Source organism: Puma concolor, chromosome F2, assembly GCF_028749965.1.
Source record: "Puma concolor isolate L17-30 chromosome F2, mPumCon1.1.hap2, whole genome shotgun sequence".
NCBI classification, from domain to species: domain Eukaryota; kingdom Metazoa; phylum Chordata; class Mammalia; order Carnivora; family Felidae; genus Puma; species Puma concolor.
Genome location: NC_141684.1, coordinates 44,673,190 through 44,688,390, shown reverse-complemented (window position 1 = coordinate 44,688,390; position 15,201 = coordinate 44,673,190). Strand labels below are relative to the sequence as shown.

Here is a 15,201-nt window from a genome sequence, read left to right as displayed (position 1 = left end):
CGTCTGGAATCACTGTGTCTGCAGGCCTAGAACCTTCCTGGGGCAGAATCATGGGTCCCCAATAGTCTCACTACCAAGAGATCTGACTTTTTTTAATTTTTATTTTTTAACCACACAATGTTGGTGAACAAAACGATCTGGTCTGCCAATATGCTGGATATATCATCTGCTTTCCAATTTTCTACTAACCTGAGACATTGGAAAATCCTATCTGGGCTTCTGATCAACAAAAGATAAGCAGGTTTACTGCTTTCCCAAAGCCTAGAAAGGTGCTGTTTTAGTTAGCCTGTACAGCTTTGACAAGGAATAAATCTATGATTTCTATCAGACTTTTCTAAATAATGACGTTAGCCCCCTGATGCCTATTAATCTCACTGCACTCTTTCAAAAGGAGTAGAAATACACAGAGAACTACCCATCCTAACCTATTTTATCCAAGATATTCTTGATGATTAAGGCTAATGCTGTACCATTTTTATTTTTCAGCAAAGAGAACAACTCTACTTCAAATTCAAACATCCCCCTTTAAATCTTTCCATCTAGCTTCCATTACAAAATATCCTGTCTTCAAGCCACAACATCCTCACCCCTCCTCAAAAAGAAAACAAGAAAGGAATCCAAAATCAGACAAACCAGAGCATCCTTCCTCTGCCATTTAACTAGATCTATGTGTCCTTGGGCGCAAAGCTTAATTTACCTGATCTTCAGGTTTCAAACAGATCACGTGGTCACAGAAACCATTTACAGAACAAGGGCAGTGAGACATAGAAAGTATATAAGGTGCCTAGCCCTGGGCCTGGCATGGGCCAGTTATCAATAATAGGCTGCTCTTCCTATACTATCAGAGATTTATTCTGTTCAGAGATGGCAGTTATATATTCCCTTTGAGATTAAGAGGATTTCCTGATTCCTTTGATTGGAACTCTATGGGTTGAAAAACATAATTAAGCTAGACATTCTCAGAAAGTACATTTACATTAATATTAATTAATGCAAACAGCTGTTTGAGAAAGCCAGCCAGATAAACCTGCTTCTTGGTCAGGTGTGAAATCCTATTGTTCTCAAGTTATGAGTCATTTAAGTTAATGACTTATTCCACTAGATACAGTTTGCTACCCAAGAACCACAACAATACACAAAGAAACCGCTTTCGAGAAATACTATACCCACTCTCGCACACAGAAATTAAAATTTAATAAAAAATGAACGTCCTGTCTTTGGTATAAGAACAACAAAGTAAAAAAATGTTAAGTTACATTAACGAAGATCCAATCTGATGCAACATAAGACAGGCATGGGTTTCTTTTTTTTTTTTTTTTTTTTTAGCATTTATTTATTTTTGAGACAGAGGGAGACAGAGCATGAATGGGGGAGGGTCAGAGAGAGGGAGACACAGAATCTGAAACAGGCTCCAGGCTCTGAGCTGTCAGCACAGAGCCCGATGCGGGGCTCGAACTCACGGACCGTAAGATCATGACCTGAGCCGAGGTCGGTCGCTTAACCAACTGAGCCACCCAGGTGCCCCAAGACAGGCATGGGTTTCTAATAAACACTAGATTGGCCCATTGCCCACCCTCCTGCTATGTCATGGACTTCTAAGGCACCCAGATACTCCCTCACCTCTGGGTTCCTTTACCTGTCTCCTGTCTCCAGGCTCTCATTACTCTACATCCTAATTACTATCTCCTTCTCTACCTGGAGCTCTATAACTCAAAACTCCTTGAGGGCATGAAGGGAACCGAATCCTAGTCATCCGGTCCTTGGCACATTTTCAGCAACCTACCAATGCCTACCACCTGCACTTCCTTAATGACAGTAGTAACCTTTCCATTGCCATAGCCTTGCATTATTCAATCTGCTTAGCCCTCTAGTGATTAACCACAGTGAGGTTCTCTCATTTCCAAACAATTAGAAGGCAAATCTGATGGCATACCTCTGCCACAGGTCAAGTGACTATTGCTAGAGAATTTTCTCCCACATCCCTCTGCAGTCCTGGTGTAAGAAGGGAGAAAGCATACAGTAAGAGCAATCCAGGGTGGAATATGAAAGACAATAAAAGTAAGACTGACACTGGTATGGTAACGTGTATATGAGATTTAGCAGTGGCATGGTAAAGAGGGTGGCCTGGAGAATCTTCTTTCTTTAATAAACCACCTGAGCAAGTTGCTTAACCTCTATGAGCCAGTTTCAACATCTGTAAACTAAAAGCATTTGCCAGATCAACCTTCCAGCTCTGAAAGGTATTTGTTCCTCTGGTGACTCAGAAGGCTGTTCAGAATATTATAGTTACAGCATCTTCTTTGCAAACATCAGATGTCAGTGTAACGATGAGACGGTTAATAAACATTTCTAGACTATATAATGCTCACCAAGCGGAATGTTTACTCTAAGAAGTAAAAGTAAACTAGTTGTCTTATGAAATCATCAGAAATGATCACCACCACCACCCCCCCCAAAAATTAAACACTTATCTTTTTCAATAGACCATTAACTACACAGAAAGATGCCTTGCAAAAGTTTCCAAGTGTTATTGAAAATATATAGAATGAAAAGGTCAAGGACTCAAAAATATTAACAGAAAATAACTGAACAAGAAAAAGGAGGTGGTGCCAGAGATTGAAGGGAAGCCGGAACTACTAAGTGACAAAGAAGTCACGCCTGTACAATCTACATTTATAATTGGGTATCTGCAGCTTATACAGTCTTCTTTTAATAGCTGGCCGGAGGCTTGTTTGATACAGCAAAGAGTTAGCCCAACACAACGGAAAATCAACCTGCAAGGTAAAACTGAGTGACAGTGGCTGGACTGTTGTGTTTTTTGTTGTTGCATAAGAGCATTTATAGATTAATCTATTTAAAAGAAAATAACCAGGTGCATTACCCAAATGTTCAGTTACCAGGGACACTAACAGTTGTCTGTCCGTGGCAATTTCATTTCTGTTTTTTACACAAATCATCGCTTGCAAGCACTGATGTTAAAAACAGAAAAACAGTCTAGTACACAGTGGCTATAAATGCCAAATCAATTTTCAGCAGATAATAAAGTCCATGTTTTACAATCAGCAATGCACTGTTTTACTACCCAAAAATGTAAGCTAATAATATATAGCTCTACTAAATGGAAAATGCAGATATGCTGTTAAAAAACGGGCCGGCTGTGAGAAGATGGATCATTTCTGCAGGGACCTTCTTAAAGCTATGTGTAAGTGTTTTGAAAATATCACATGATGTGGCCATGTGTTAAAAATTACAGCCAGTTAAGTTCTCTGCTAAGAAAAATATGTGGGCAATTTATGAAATGCACTCCAGGATGGAGATGTCTTAAGTAAAACCAGATTTTGAAAACAAACCTTTTTTTTCTTTTTTTTTTTGGAAACTTGAACTTAAAAAAAAAAAAAAAAGTTCCAGGCACATCTGGAGAGCAGGACCATTGAGAAAGGGTGGTCTGACCTAATACTAGCCATCTTCTGAAAGAACAGCACTATTTCTGGGCTACACTCACTGTGCTCGCTTATTGTCCTTTTAAGGAAACAGTCCTGAAAGCATTTTGTAGGTCAACATATGGTCTTTGATAATATTATACGCAGATTGATAAAAATATAAATGTTTCAGAAAGCTCAGAGGCATCTCCTCCCGAAACAATATAATGTCCAAGGTCTCTCGGCCATCTCACGAGAAAACATTTTCCTTTTCTTAAACACAAGGATCTAGTTGTTACAAAGTGACAGGCAGTGACATGATATTTCCTTATATTAAGTTCAATCATAAAAAAAAAAGTTTTATCTATTTCTTTAAAGCAGGAGCGGTCTCCTTTAACTTTTTATAGCCCGTTTTGTTAACAGTATGCTATCAACAGCTAAAGCATGTTTTTTTAACCAAAATAGTTCTAGAAATCCTAAACTGAGACTTTTTTTTTTTAACCTACCCACCCCCACAGATTGGTATGTCTTTGAATAAGTTCAGTCTGTGCACATTTGTTTCCAGGAATCCCCATTTTTATGAAAAAAGGTCACAGATCTGAGAATTGTTGCATCAAGTTTGACACAACCAGGAACCAGGTCTGACCATGACCTACCGAAATAATAATAACAATAATAATAAAAATAATAATAATAATGAGGAGGAAGAGGAGGAGGAGAAGAGGGAGAAGAAGAAGAGGAGGAGGAAGAAGTTGTTGATATATATAAACACGTAGTCAAAGAAAAACAAAAAACAGCAACAATATCAGATTACCCAAAACACATCCTTTTAATCTACTACACATAATGTCTTATTTAAAAATATAAAATCTGTCCCAGATGGTTAAAATTGTCCATTAATATAAGTACATATGTATGGACGAAAATATGCTAAAAACATATTAAGAGGCAGTCCATCCGTTAGGAGAGTTTAAAAAGTGCAGATGGGTGTCAAAAATAGCCAAGTGTCAGATCTGCTCAAGTATCGCCATTCTGGCACATGCTTATAGTCACAGCTGTTAATATATTCTCTGCATCCAAGTACAAGGTTTTCTAACACAGTTGATGAGAGAGAGAGAGTGAGAAACACTGCCACTCTTCAGGCTACTGCTTTAGAACCAGTCAGATATTAACGACTTAACACTGAAACAACCTTATCGGTGATCCTAAAACTTTATAGTTCAATGTATTTTCAATAAGGATGCTTTGAAGATGACTTTAAAATCATGTAAGCATGTAAGCAGTCGGGGCTGGCAAGGGTCCTAACTAATCTCTCTCACCTATTATTGCTTACAAATGGCTTTGGGCTATTATAGGGTTTTAACCAAAACAAAACATAGACTCTTCAAAATGCTGGTAAGTCAGATCATGCACTATATACTAAGAGCATAAACACAAAGACGACTCAAGGTATGACACAAAAATCAGAGGAAACTGTGCTACAATATTCTGGTGGAATAAGGAAAAAAAGAAAACCACACAAGTACTTTTTCACACCGATTCCCCATCACATACCCAACGCACATTGCATCTTTAGTTGTGCGGTGCATATAAATCAAGATGAGAGCTTAAAGAGTTAAAATGACCTTTCAAAGACCTCAGTCATTGTCTTTCTGTAAATTGATTTTCCCCATATTTCAGCTACATACACTCCTTGTCTACTGAACTAATGAAAAAGTGCACTTCTGTCACAAATGCATCCTTTCTGCACAGAGATCAATAATGAAGAGGACTACAAGACACATCCTGAAGGGAAAAACATTCTTCAAACAACTGGCAATACCTACACACAACTGTGGTTGCAGAAACCTGGCAGCTAATGTTTCAAAACACCATCTGTGAGGTGTACAAGCTCTGTGACCAAGCACAGTCTCTTCTGCCTGTCCTACCCAAATAATCTGCACAAATCAGCCAGCTGGAGGATCTCTCTCTGCCCTGTCTTTTTTAGCTGGGGACAGGCTGCTCAAAGTAGGTTCACGGCAATCCAGACAGTTCTTGAGAAGAGCAAGAAGCAACCCATTCTCCATCAGGCGCCCCCCTCCCCCCGCCCCCAGCCTTCTCCCTCCATAAGCAGAGACTTCACTGGCCATCATCACAGAGACACTCGAGGCTCCAAAGATAACATGCTTCAGAGGAAACTGAGACACACTAAATTTCCAGGACCACAACAGCTTCAGTAATCTAGCAGACTTTTTATTTTTAATTCATCGATTTCAATTATTTGCCTTATGACATCTAAGGACTGTGATTTAAGGCAAGACTGAAATCGTTTGCAGTTCCAAAGCTCCCTTCACTTTCTCCGACATAAACAGCTTTTTAAAGAGACCTTATCCCAGGATTCTGCCACAATCTGAAAACTCTCTCCACCGATGAAATTTCCAGGATACAAGGTACACATGACAGTCACAAAATCCGTAACAGAAGCGATACTTCTTACTTGGGCTCAATGTGGCTGTACTTTCCCCTCAGCCTTTAAAACACACCTCCCAAATTCCGAAAGCAAAGCCTTCACACCCTGTGCCCCTGTATCTAGATCTCGATGGCTCTCTTTATGCCACCTTCCCCTCCTCACCTCTGCCACCCCCCCCCCCGCCGCCCACCCATGTAAATTACAGTGCAGCGTGGGGCAGAAGGTATTTTCCATGCATAATAAAAAGTAAGCTTTCTTCATTTCAAATCAGAGAAAGAAAGCAGAGCAGGGCTAACTCACCAGGCATCCTTGTTGAATCCAGCGTCCACACGGAAAGTGACTCTCTCCTAAAATCAAGCGCGATCGGGGCTCATGCCTCCTGTTCTGGAATGAGCGCCGGCAGAGAGAGGAGGGCCGTCAGAAGGGGCTGGGGCGGCATAGCCCGAGGCAGGGTGCTGGGCGCGTGCGCCTGCCAGGCGGAGACAGATGGAGAGCTGACACTCCGGATTGCACTTGGAGCAGAAATGTGGATGATGACAGGAGCACATGTGGCCTTGAACCCAGCCCTGTCTCCTCAGGCAGAACAATGACAGGGATGTGTGTGCAAAGTATCGCAACCCCTACCTCCCCTTACCCACTGTACCTCTCTGGGCAAGTTCCAGAGCACCAAAGAACGGAAAGTAAAATGCAGAATGATAAGCTAAATGCTGAATAATTCATTCATCACCACCCCCATCCCGTTACAAGTTAACCCTTATTTTGCCAAAAGAATGGAAAGTAGACAGGCCCCCTACCACTGCTCACAATGAAACGCTTCCCTTCCATCTTCTCATGTTAACAGCCATAATTGGAAACTCTATTTAAAAACCGACGTAGGCACCAACCTCAAAGCTTGTTTATTGAACTGGAAATCCAAAACAGTATAAAAACATTTTTTTAAGACTTTGTATTTTGTGCCAGTTTATCCTACTGAACAAAGTATCCGAATCATTCCCTTTGTCAGCTTCTCAGTAGTATGTGTAAAATAGAACACTTTTTAGAAGCAGAAGCAGACCACTTTTATTTTACTAGAGTGCTTTTAACCCCCTGGGATCCCTGCGTTGATGTGCTCCAAACATTTTCAGCTTACTCTCTTCTACCTTGCATAGAGATCCATGGGAGATGAAAACAAAATCTTCACTGTAAAGCCTTTTCAAAAGCTGAACAATCACATCCTCCTGATTTCTGATTTTTTGCACACCCTTAAATGTTTATCCTTCCCATGAATAACACATACCCAGCCAGGTTCAATGGACTCTTCCCCATAAGCTTTAATGGACACCATGATATATAAAACTACAAGCCTTTGTTACAGTGCTTTATCTAAAGCTGGCTATTTTCCTCTCAGCGGTCCCTCCTTAGTCCTTTGTAAAACATCCTTGCCTCATAGGAGAAACACACGCCTGCCTGCCTTGCATGCCTTTTCCAAACACACAAAATGCCAGGCAGAAGGAAAATGCTGTTCGCTTCTAAAACTCTTCCTCAATTTAACACTTGCAAATCTTCCCTGGGTCTGTGTGTATTTGTTTTAACAACAGGGCACAGGATGAGACAGATTCCTCAGGCTTTACCTTTCCATAGTATGGTCAATCCACTATAAACACAGAAACAATTCTACTCCGGAGCCTCTGCCCAGCCAGCAAGCTCAATGCATATGATGGACAGGAGCATCCCCTTTAACTCTTGCCATCCCCTCACGATCTTCAACGTGCCCTTTGCTTCTTCTAGACTTTCTGTATGCTTTTAGCCCTTGTCAGATTGGTTTTTCCCCCCTACTTGCTCCCTCAAAGAGATCTCAAAAACCCATCTGAAAACAGGGTGTGATTTCTACCTACTCACCCTTCCTACACCTCTTCCCAACAGCACATGCAACCTGTTTCAAAGTACACCCACATACGTGCACATACCCTACACAGACTAAAAATAAATCATCTTTGGTAAACAGCGTCAATCAATAAGAATGTCTACGGCCCCTAAATACTGCACCCAAGAAGCATGGCTTCATCTAGTGAACCCCTCAAAAATCCATCATTGTCAGAGACAACTTGTAAAAAGACTACAATTCATAATGATTACTCTGTTCTGTCACTAATAGTATACTGCACCCTATTTATGAGGCCAATCTTTTTGTTCATCTTAGTTAGATGTCACTTGTAATGAGGTTCTGTGTAATGGATTTCAGTACAGTTAAGCACCAAGCTCAAACATTCTTATGACAGAAAGCTTTATAGCAGGCGCGAGTGTAATAATCAATTAAGTCCTGCTATAAGGGCCTTTATGGAATCCAGCATCCTGAGTCTGTAGATGTTCATTTCCAAAGAGAGTATTTCTTTAAAGCCACTCAATGCTACGTGTCGTTGATTTTTTTTAATACTATACCTACATTAGAAAGAAAACATTTTCACAGTGGGAGACCCAACTTTCATCAATATGCATGGTGAATCATTTCTGGAATAGAAAATCCTATGACAAAAATGCAACACACTTTAAGAAAACTGGATGATATCCACGTTTAAAACTGGGTCTTAATATTGGTATACCGCAAAGTCCTAAACCACTGCTCAGAACACTGAACTTCCATATGCCGTGTGATTATGTATCTTTTCTATGTGTAAAAAAGCTTTTTAAGCTGTTCTCTGGCTACAGTAATTGCCACTTTAAATTGATCCACGTCAACAAAACCCAGATCCCTGGAGATTCTCACCTAGAAGTCTGACTGCGGAATGGGCCTAACTGAATGTGTGCGCATCTGAGTCCAGCATTTTCTCAAGGAACCAGTCTCCTCCTCTTATGCTTTAATCCCTGAACAGGGAGACCTGGATACGTACTTCTATATAGTTACTTAGACCAAAATAACTTTCCCTTTAATAAAAGAAAAAAGAAAGAAAGAAAGAAAGAGCAAGCTTAAAGAGCCAAGATCTCTAACCTCCAACCTGTATAATAAAAATAGACAATCAATACCGTGATGAACGCATGTATGTCGGTGAAGGGGAAAAAAAGAATATGCGCTGAACATGTACTAAGTTTTCTCCAGGACAAAAACACCGTCCTGCATCACCATTAGGAAACATACTTTTAAAACTGAAAATAGGGGCACTTGGCTGGCTCAGCCAGAAGAGCACGTGACTCTTGATCTTAGGGTTGTGAGTTCGAGCCCCATGCTGGGTGTAGAGATTACTAAAATAAATAAATAAACAAACAAACTTAAAAACAGAAAAAACCCTAACATATATTCAAGACAATAATAAAGACTACATTGCTGACCAATCACGCACTTCCTCGGGAGAGCCATGTCAGTTAATGCACGTCTTTTAATTAAGAACACAGCACTGTTAGGGCGATTTTTGGGAGTCGTCTAAACAATCACTTTCCGAACCGGTAAACTGAGTCAACAACCTAATGCCAGGCTCTCCGTGCCCCCACCCCCACCCCAAATACATCAATTGGTCTTTGACAATAAACTGAGATCCTTCACTAGGAAGGCACTATGGTATTTACTGCATTCCTCTCAGGTATCTATCACTTATTTCGAAGACAGACCGGCCCTATAGTGCAGATTCTTCCTTTGTTCGAGCCTGACTTACCAATGGGGACTATATGAGTCTACGGAAGCCGTCAGCAGTTCATGAGAGCTCTCTACACTGATGATGGGCCAATGCCAGTTAGAGGTCTTCCACAGGTCTTCTCAACTCTCCCCTCTGCTTCTAACGGGCTGCTGTGATACACTGTGACTTCACACAGTGGGTATTAAGTGAGTTAATTCAAAGGAGCTGAAACCTCATTGATCCTAATTGAAAGCAATACACCCAACCAAATACTTTCCTACCCCATCTGCTCTGGCCTGCCACCAGCTATTCAATACAAGAGAATTAATAGTTTCAGATATTCTAACCGACCCAATAAAGGCACTCATTTAAGCAGGGCTGCATTAACAAAGTGAAAAAACAAGGGCAAAATGGGTTCAAATGGAGCATTTTACTCCTAGTTGGCTTTAACAAAGCTGAATAAGGCTTATTCTGACTTTTTATGTGCAAGACTTGATAAACTGAATGAGAAGGCACTCAATGATCAGCCAACGAGCATTGATGAATGGTCATTAAGACCCCCCTGCTCTTAGGGGAGACCCTTCCACAAAGTGGCACACCAGCTTGAAAGGGCGGACTCGCTAATGTCCAGATTTCTCCGCTTGCTTGTTCCACTTTCAATTTCAGACCACTGGCCACCAAATGAGGCTGACATATTGGAAAATAATGTTTTATGGGCGAGTGGTAAAAAATAAAATGGAGGCATTAGCTCTGCTTTCAAATTCAAATCTGCTAGTTTTGTCAGACCCCAAAGGTTTTGATTTTCCACCCAGCTGGAAGCTATTAGTGTTTTCTAAAGGCATCCCACTGACAGGGCAAACCTACCTAATGTGTGAGCTGTTGGGCTAAGGGAGATGGACCTCTCTTTTGGATGATTTCCTAACTTCTCATCACTTTGACAGTCAATTAAATAGATACAACACCTAATAAAAATGTACATTAATTTGTTTCTGCCACTGAAAGACACGTGAAACTGTATTAAATAAAAGCCATGGTAGATTGTCTTCTGACAAGGTAAAGCCAATTATACTCTGCAAGAAAGCCAACTGGTTTATGTCTGAGTTAGGCTACAACATAAGATATGGCCAGTGACAAAAGAAACGAGTGGGGTGGGAAAAAAAAAATTAAGTTAAAAAGTTCGCTGAAGTATTCCATAAAGGTAAGAGGTTATCTGTCGCTTTAACTCCTTTTCTATAAACGTCTGTTGTAAACAACCAGGCACATTCACGCTATTTCCCTCAAATATTTCCTTTCGGGGAAATGACTGGCAAGCATTTGCGCCTCAACGTTCAGCCAGCCCACAGAAGGGCTCGCAAGAACTTCACTTAAATGACAAAGGAACAGGGGACATGACCACCATCTTAAGAATTGGAAGGGTGTGCAAACATCATGGGGTCAAGGGTGATTCAGGACTAAGAGGGCCTAAGTGCTAGCAGTAAGATGGAATCAAGCAAAAGAAAGCATGCTGGATGGAGGAAGCTTGTCTTAATAGGTGATTATAACAGACATCACAGAGGCAGAAAAGATTCACTGCCTGGATCATTTGCAACTAGATGTCAAAGCACCATACGACACAGTGTCCCATAGAGAACATGCTGCATGGTCTGTTGAGAAATCCTCATCTACCAGGGCAAGTGGCAGGTGGAGAACTAGAAGTCATGACCCCTTCCCTTCACCTATGACATGTCAAACTCAAGGACTCAGGTCACTTCGAGTTTTGTTATCTCCATCAATGAGAATGAGTTAATAACGTGCCTTAGAACTGTAATCTGAACGCTCCAATCATAATGCATTTTTCTATAGCAACGATTTCCTGAACTGCTAAGCCAAACAGTCTCTATGATTTTTTTTTCCCCCCCGATCCTCAATGTCTACAGAATAAAATGTTCCTTGTATCATTCCAACAATTTTTCAAGCAACGTATTGGACTCTTAACTCTGGGTGAAGTAGAGTATTCTCTACATAGGAATGAAAAGATGTGTATTAGTAATTTGAGTATGTAGGGCACATGTATGTGTGCTTCTGCAAAAAGAAATCCATTTAAGATATCACTTGCTAGAAATAAAGCAAGTTTATATTTGCAATTACTAGAAATTGTCTCTGACAGGGCCAACGCCTTTAAAACATCACAGTATATTGTAATTCTTTTCTACCAACAACTTTTGACTTTTGATGCCAAATATTCCAAAACGGTCTAAAAGGCTACAACAGATTTATTAGCATTTGCATTCCTTGGATGCTCTATTATTTACATGCAAACCTCAAGCCCAACTAATACCGTTAAATACAAATTACTCCACAGGCACCAGCAAGGGGTTAAATCATTTAAAAATTTTTACAGGAAAACACTTCCTTGGTAATCCACAAGGCTGAACACTAGCTACATTAACTCTGTCTTTTCAAATACCAGCGTTTTCATATAAAAGCAATCAATCTTAGCAAGTACACACTTGCGTGCAAACCTGCAAGTAAGTTACCACCTCTACTTTCCTCCTATTTTTTTTTTTTTTTTTTTAGCTACGCAAAGCACTCGGAGAATCTAGAAGACACCCCAACTGCCCATCCCTTATCCGTCTGACAAGGACTGTAACACTATATGGAAAACCTTTGTTTCAATGTCACCACCTCCCCATCCTGACTAATGGCGAGTTAGTTTTGTTAAAACGCAAGGGTTCTGGCTTACGCTCCAGTGCACTTCCCCTCCTCCCAGCACCAGAGACAAAACCCGCCGCTCGGCTCCGTGCAGGCAGCCATCTGGACAGCTTTCCCTCAAAGCCCAGCCCACACCACACTGCAGGCAAAATCGGAGGGCTCGAGAGCTCTGTGGGGCTATTCATGACATACCAATTTCACATTTTCTGCTTGTACGCTTGCAACAATAAATGCTAATGAGGACTATGAATGACAATTTTAAAGACAATAAAAAGGTCTCCAAATCCCTTGCATATGGAGACACTGTTTTCAAAACTTCACCTTCTGTTACAGAGCTGTTAGAGTCGAAAGGAGAAAAAAAGAATAACCTAAGGAAAACAATAAGATGATCAAAGCACAACTGAATCCTTAAGATTTCCAAAGAAAGCAATCTGTGTAAGCCCAGGGAACAACAGATCTCACCACCCCCAGGAGCAGCCCTATGAATTTATGAGGCACCCTTAATCTCCACTACCTTTGCCTTCTGTACACATGCAGCTTAATAAAAGCAGTTCCTGTTAAATGCTTGACTTTTTTTTTTTTTTTGGAACCTGGGAATTCTAAGGGCAGCATTTGTCCAAAAATAATTATAATCATCATCATGATACTTTGGCATAATATTTAACATTCCACGTATCTTTAGATAAATGTAAAAGCAAACTGGTTCTCTTCTGATCACATCTCTTCTTAAAAACAATGCAATGATTCTGGATGGTGAAATTACAAGTCATGCTTATTTTTCCAAATCTTCTAAAATGAGCACATATTACAAATTGAACCAGAAAAAAAAAAAAAAAAAACAACAATAAATATTACTTTCAGTGCAATGGAAGAACTGAACAAAAGACAGGTAAGTGTTTTGACCTAGAAAGGAATTAAACCATTTTACACAACAAAAATAAAACAAAACATTCATTTTCCTATAAATTGTATAAAGGGTATCCATGTCATTAACATGGATTAAGACACTTTCAACAAAATCCACCAGGTGGAGCAAATACACAGCAATAAAAAAAAGTCCCAGAATTTTTTTCATCACGTTCTTTTTTCACATGACTTTTTTTTTTTTTACCCCTAACAAACTCTCCACTTCTTATCTCTCCACATTGCAAATTATCAAAATCTATGCACACACACACTAATTTGCCACATTTGTAAACAAATGCAAACGTACTCAAAAATGATTTTTTACTACCGTGCATTCCATTACAAATTTTCATTCCAAAACCGCTTGATGTGTTCAAATATTACCAAGCGCAGTATATCTGCTTTTTTACCAAGGTACATTTTTTAATTAGGGTTTTACTCTGACCCTACTGGGTTTCATCATGCATCCCCCTTCCCCACACAAGACCAGGCAGAATAGAATTTAATGCTGTATATCCTGAAACCCACTCAGCTCAATTCCTTTACTCCGTCTGGAACTTTAACTTCTCACTGACTTTTTATAAGATTATTCCTAATTGCATGTACCGAAATCTTATTAAAATTTCGGGATACTGTGACTTTTTTTTATCCATTAGAGCAAAACGTCCTGTTTTGGTTCCTGACACAAGCCCACAGCTACTAAGAGAATATGGATTTTTTTCCCCTTTTTTCTAGAGTTATTCACCTCCTCCCAATTTCTTCTCCCACAGATCTATTTTTTTCCTTGCCATTTCACTCCACACCTTCCAGAGCACACTCCACGCAAGGCACCAACCCCGCTTTCTTGTTCGCATTTTCTCCTGTGATTCCTGACGCCACCTGCAAAGCACACGTCTTCTCCATTCACTTTTCGGAGTCCTCCAAGTTTTTCTCACATTATACACCCTCTGCTGCCAAGGCTTAATGCTGCAAATGGCACTAATGTTACTTGCATTTAAGAAAGCTCCAGTTGGATAGAACGACCAAAAAGTGACAGAGCTTAAAAGGAGGGGGCGCCCAGGGTCTGTCACGTGCAGGGGGACACGGGTTAGGAATGTGGAGTGTGGCTTAAAATGTATTTATATATTTTCCTTCTTCCTATTTACATTGACGTTGAAAAGAGAAATCCTCTGAAAGAAATGCACCAGGCGGATACATAAATAAACACGCACATGCCCAAGGATACACATAACACTTCCGAGAGAGCTGTCTATGCTGGTGCGTAACAGACATGGTGATGCCAGCTCCCTCACAAGCCGCACGGGGCTAATCCAACGATTTAAATGATCATATACTTTTCACTGGAGTGGTATACAAACACATAAAGGATGGACACTATCTCCATAAATACAACGTGAAAAGAAAAAAAAAGAAGTTTTTAGAATCATTCCTACCCAACTGTTCCCTACAGAGTCCAATTCCTTTCCTCTTTGCAAAGAATGGAATCAATTCCCCGGAGCCACGGTCGTGCGCATGCACGGCCAAGATGTATCATTATGGCATGCACGGCCAAGATGTATCATTATGGCACGCACGTGAGTGCATCTTCTAAAGGGTAAATGCCCTTCAGTCTGCATGACAGAATCCGCATGAAGTAGTTGGAAAAACCAAATCACTGCATGTGTAGTCACACTTTCCCCTCCCTTTGCAGGAAACCCCCCCCACCACCACCTTTGCTCCCCCACCCACCATGCGGACATTTCATCAGCCCACACTGTGGATAAAGAACCTGCTGGATTTCCTCTTGGTGCGATAACATCTTGTTATACTCTGGGGATCTCCCAAATGCCTCCATCTCCAAGCATTCCTCAGAATATTTATCCTATACGATCCTCAAACTGGCCACACATCGCTGTCCAAATATTATTTCTCGCCACCCCCAGCTTCATCAAAGGGTGTGGCTCTTCCCACAGCAAATGTTCAAGTCCATATTCAAATTCCAAGGACAGGAAAAAAAAAAAAAAAACCCAACCTTAAAAGTTCTAGTACCTTCACTTCAAGATGGACAATGCTCATGGACAGATGAAGATTCTAAAACTGCCTCATCAAAACAACCTCTGAACTACGAGTTCCACGCTGAGCTACGAGTGAGTCTGACCTAAAAAGGCAACAC

At 40.6% G+C, this 15,201-nt stretch overlaps 1 protein-coding gene across 6 annotated transcripts in view; it reads right to left on the bottom strand.

Moving 5' to 3' along the window:
• Positions 1-15,201, bottom strand: part of RUNX1T1 (RUNX1 partner transcriptional co-repressor 1) — a 142,490-nt gene that overhangs the window by 96,059 nt on the left and 31,230 nt on the right. Inside the window, exon 1 of one of the 6 annotated variants that reach the window (XM_086695087.1) lies at positions 6,169-6,506. The exons of the other annotated variants lie outside the window; for them this stretch is intronic. Coding sequence (XP_086551213.1) covers positions 6,169-6,175 — 7 coding nt within the window. The 5' untranslated portion in view covers positions 6,176-6,506. Of the gene's footprint in view, positions 1-6,168; positions 6,507-15,201 lie in introns of those variants that run through there. 6 annotated transcript variants of the gene reach the window in all.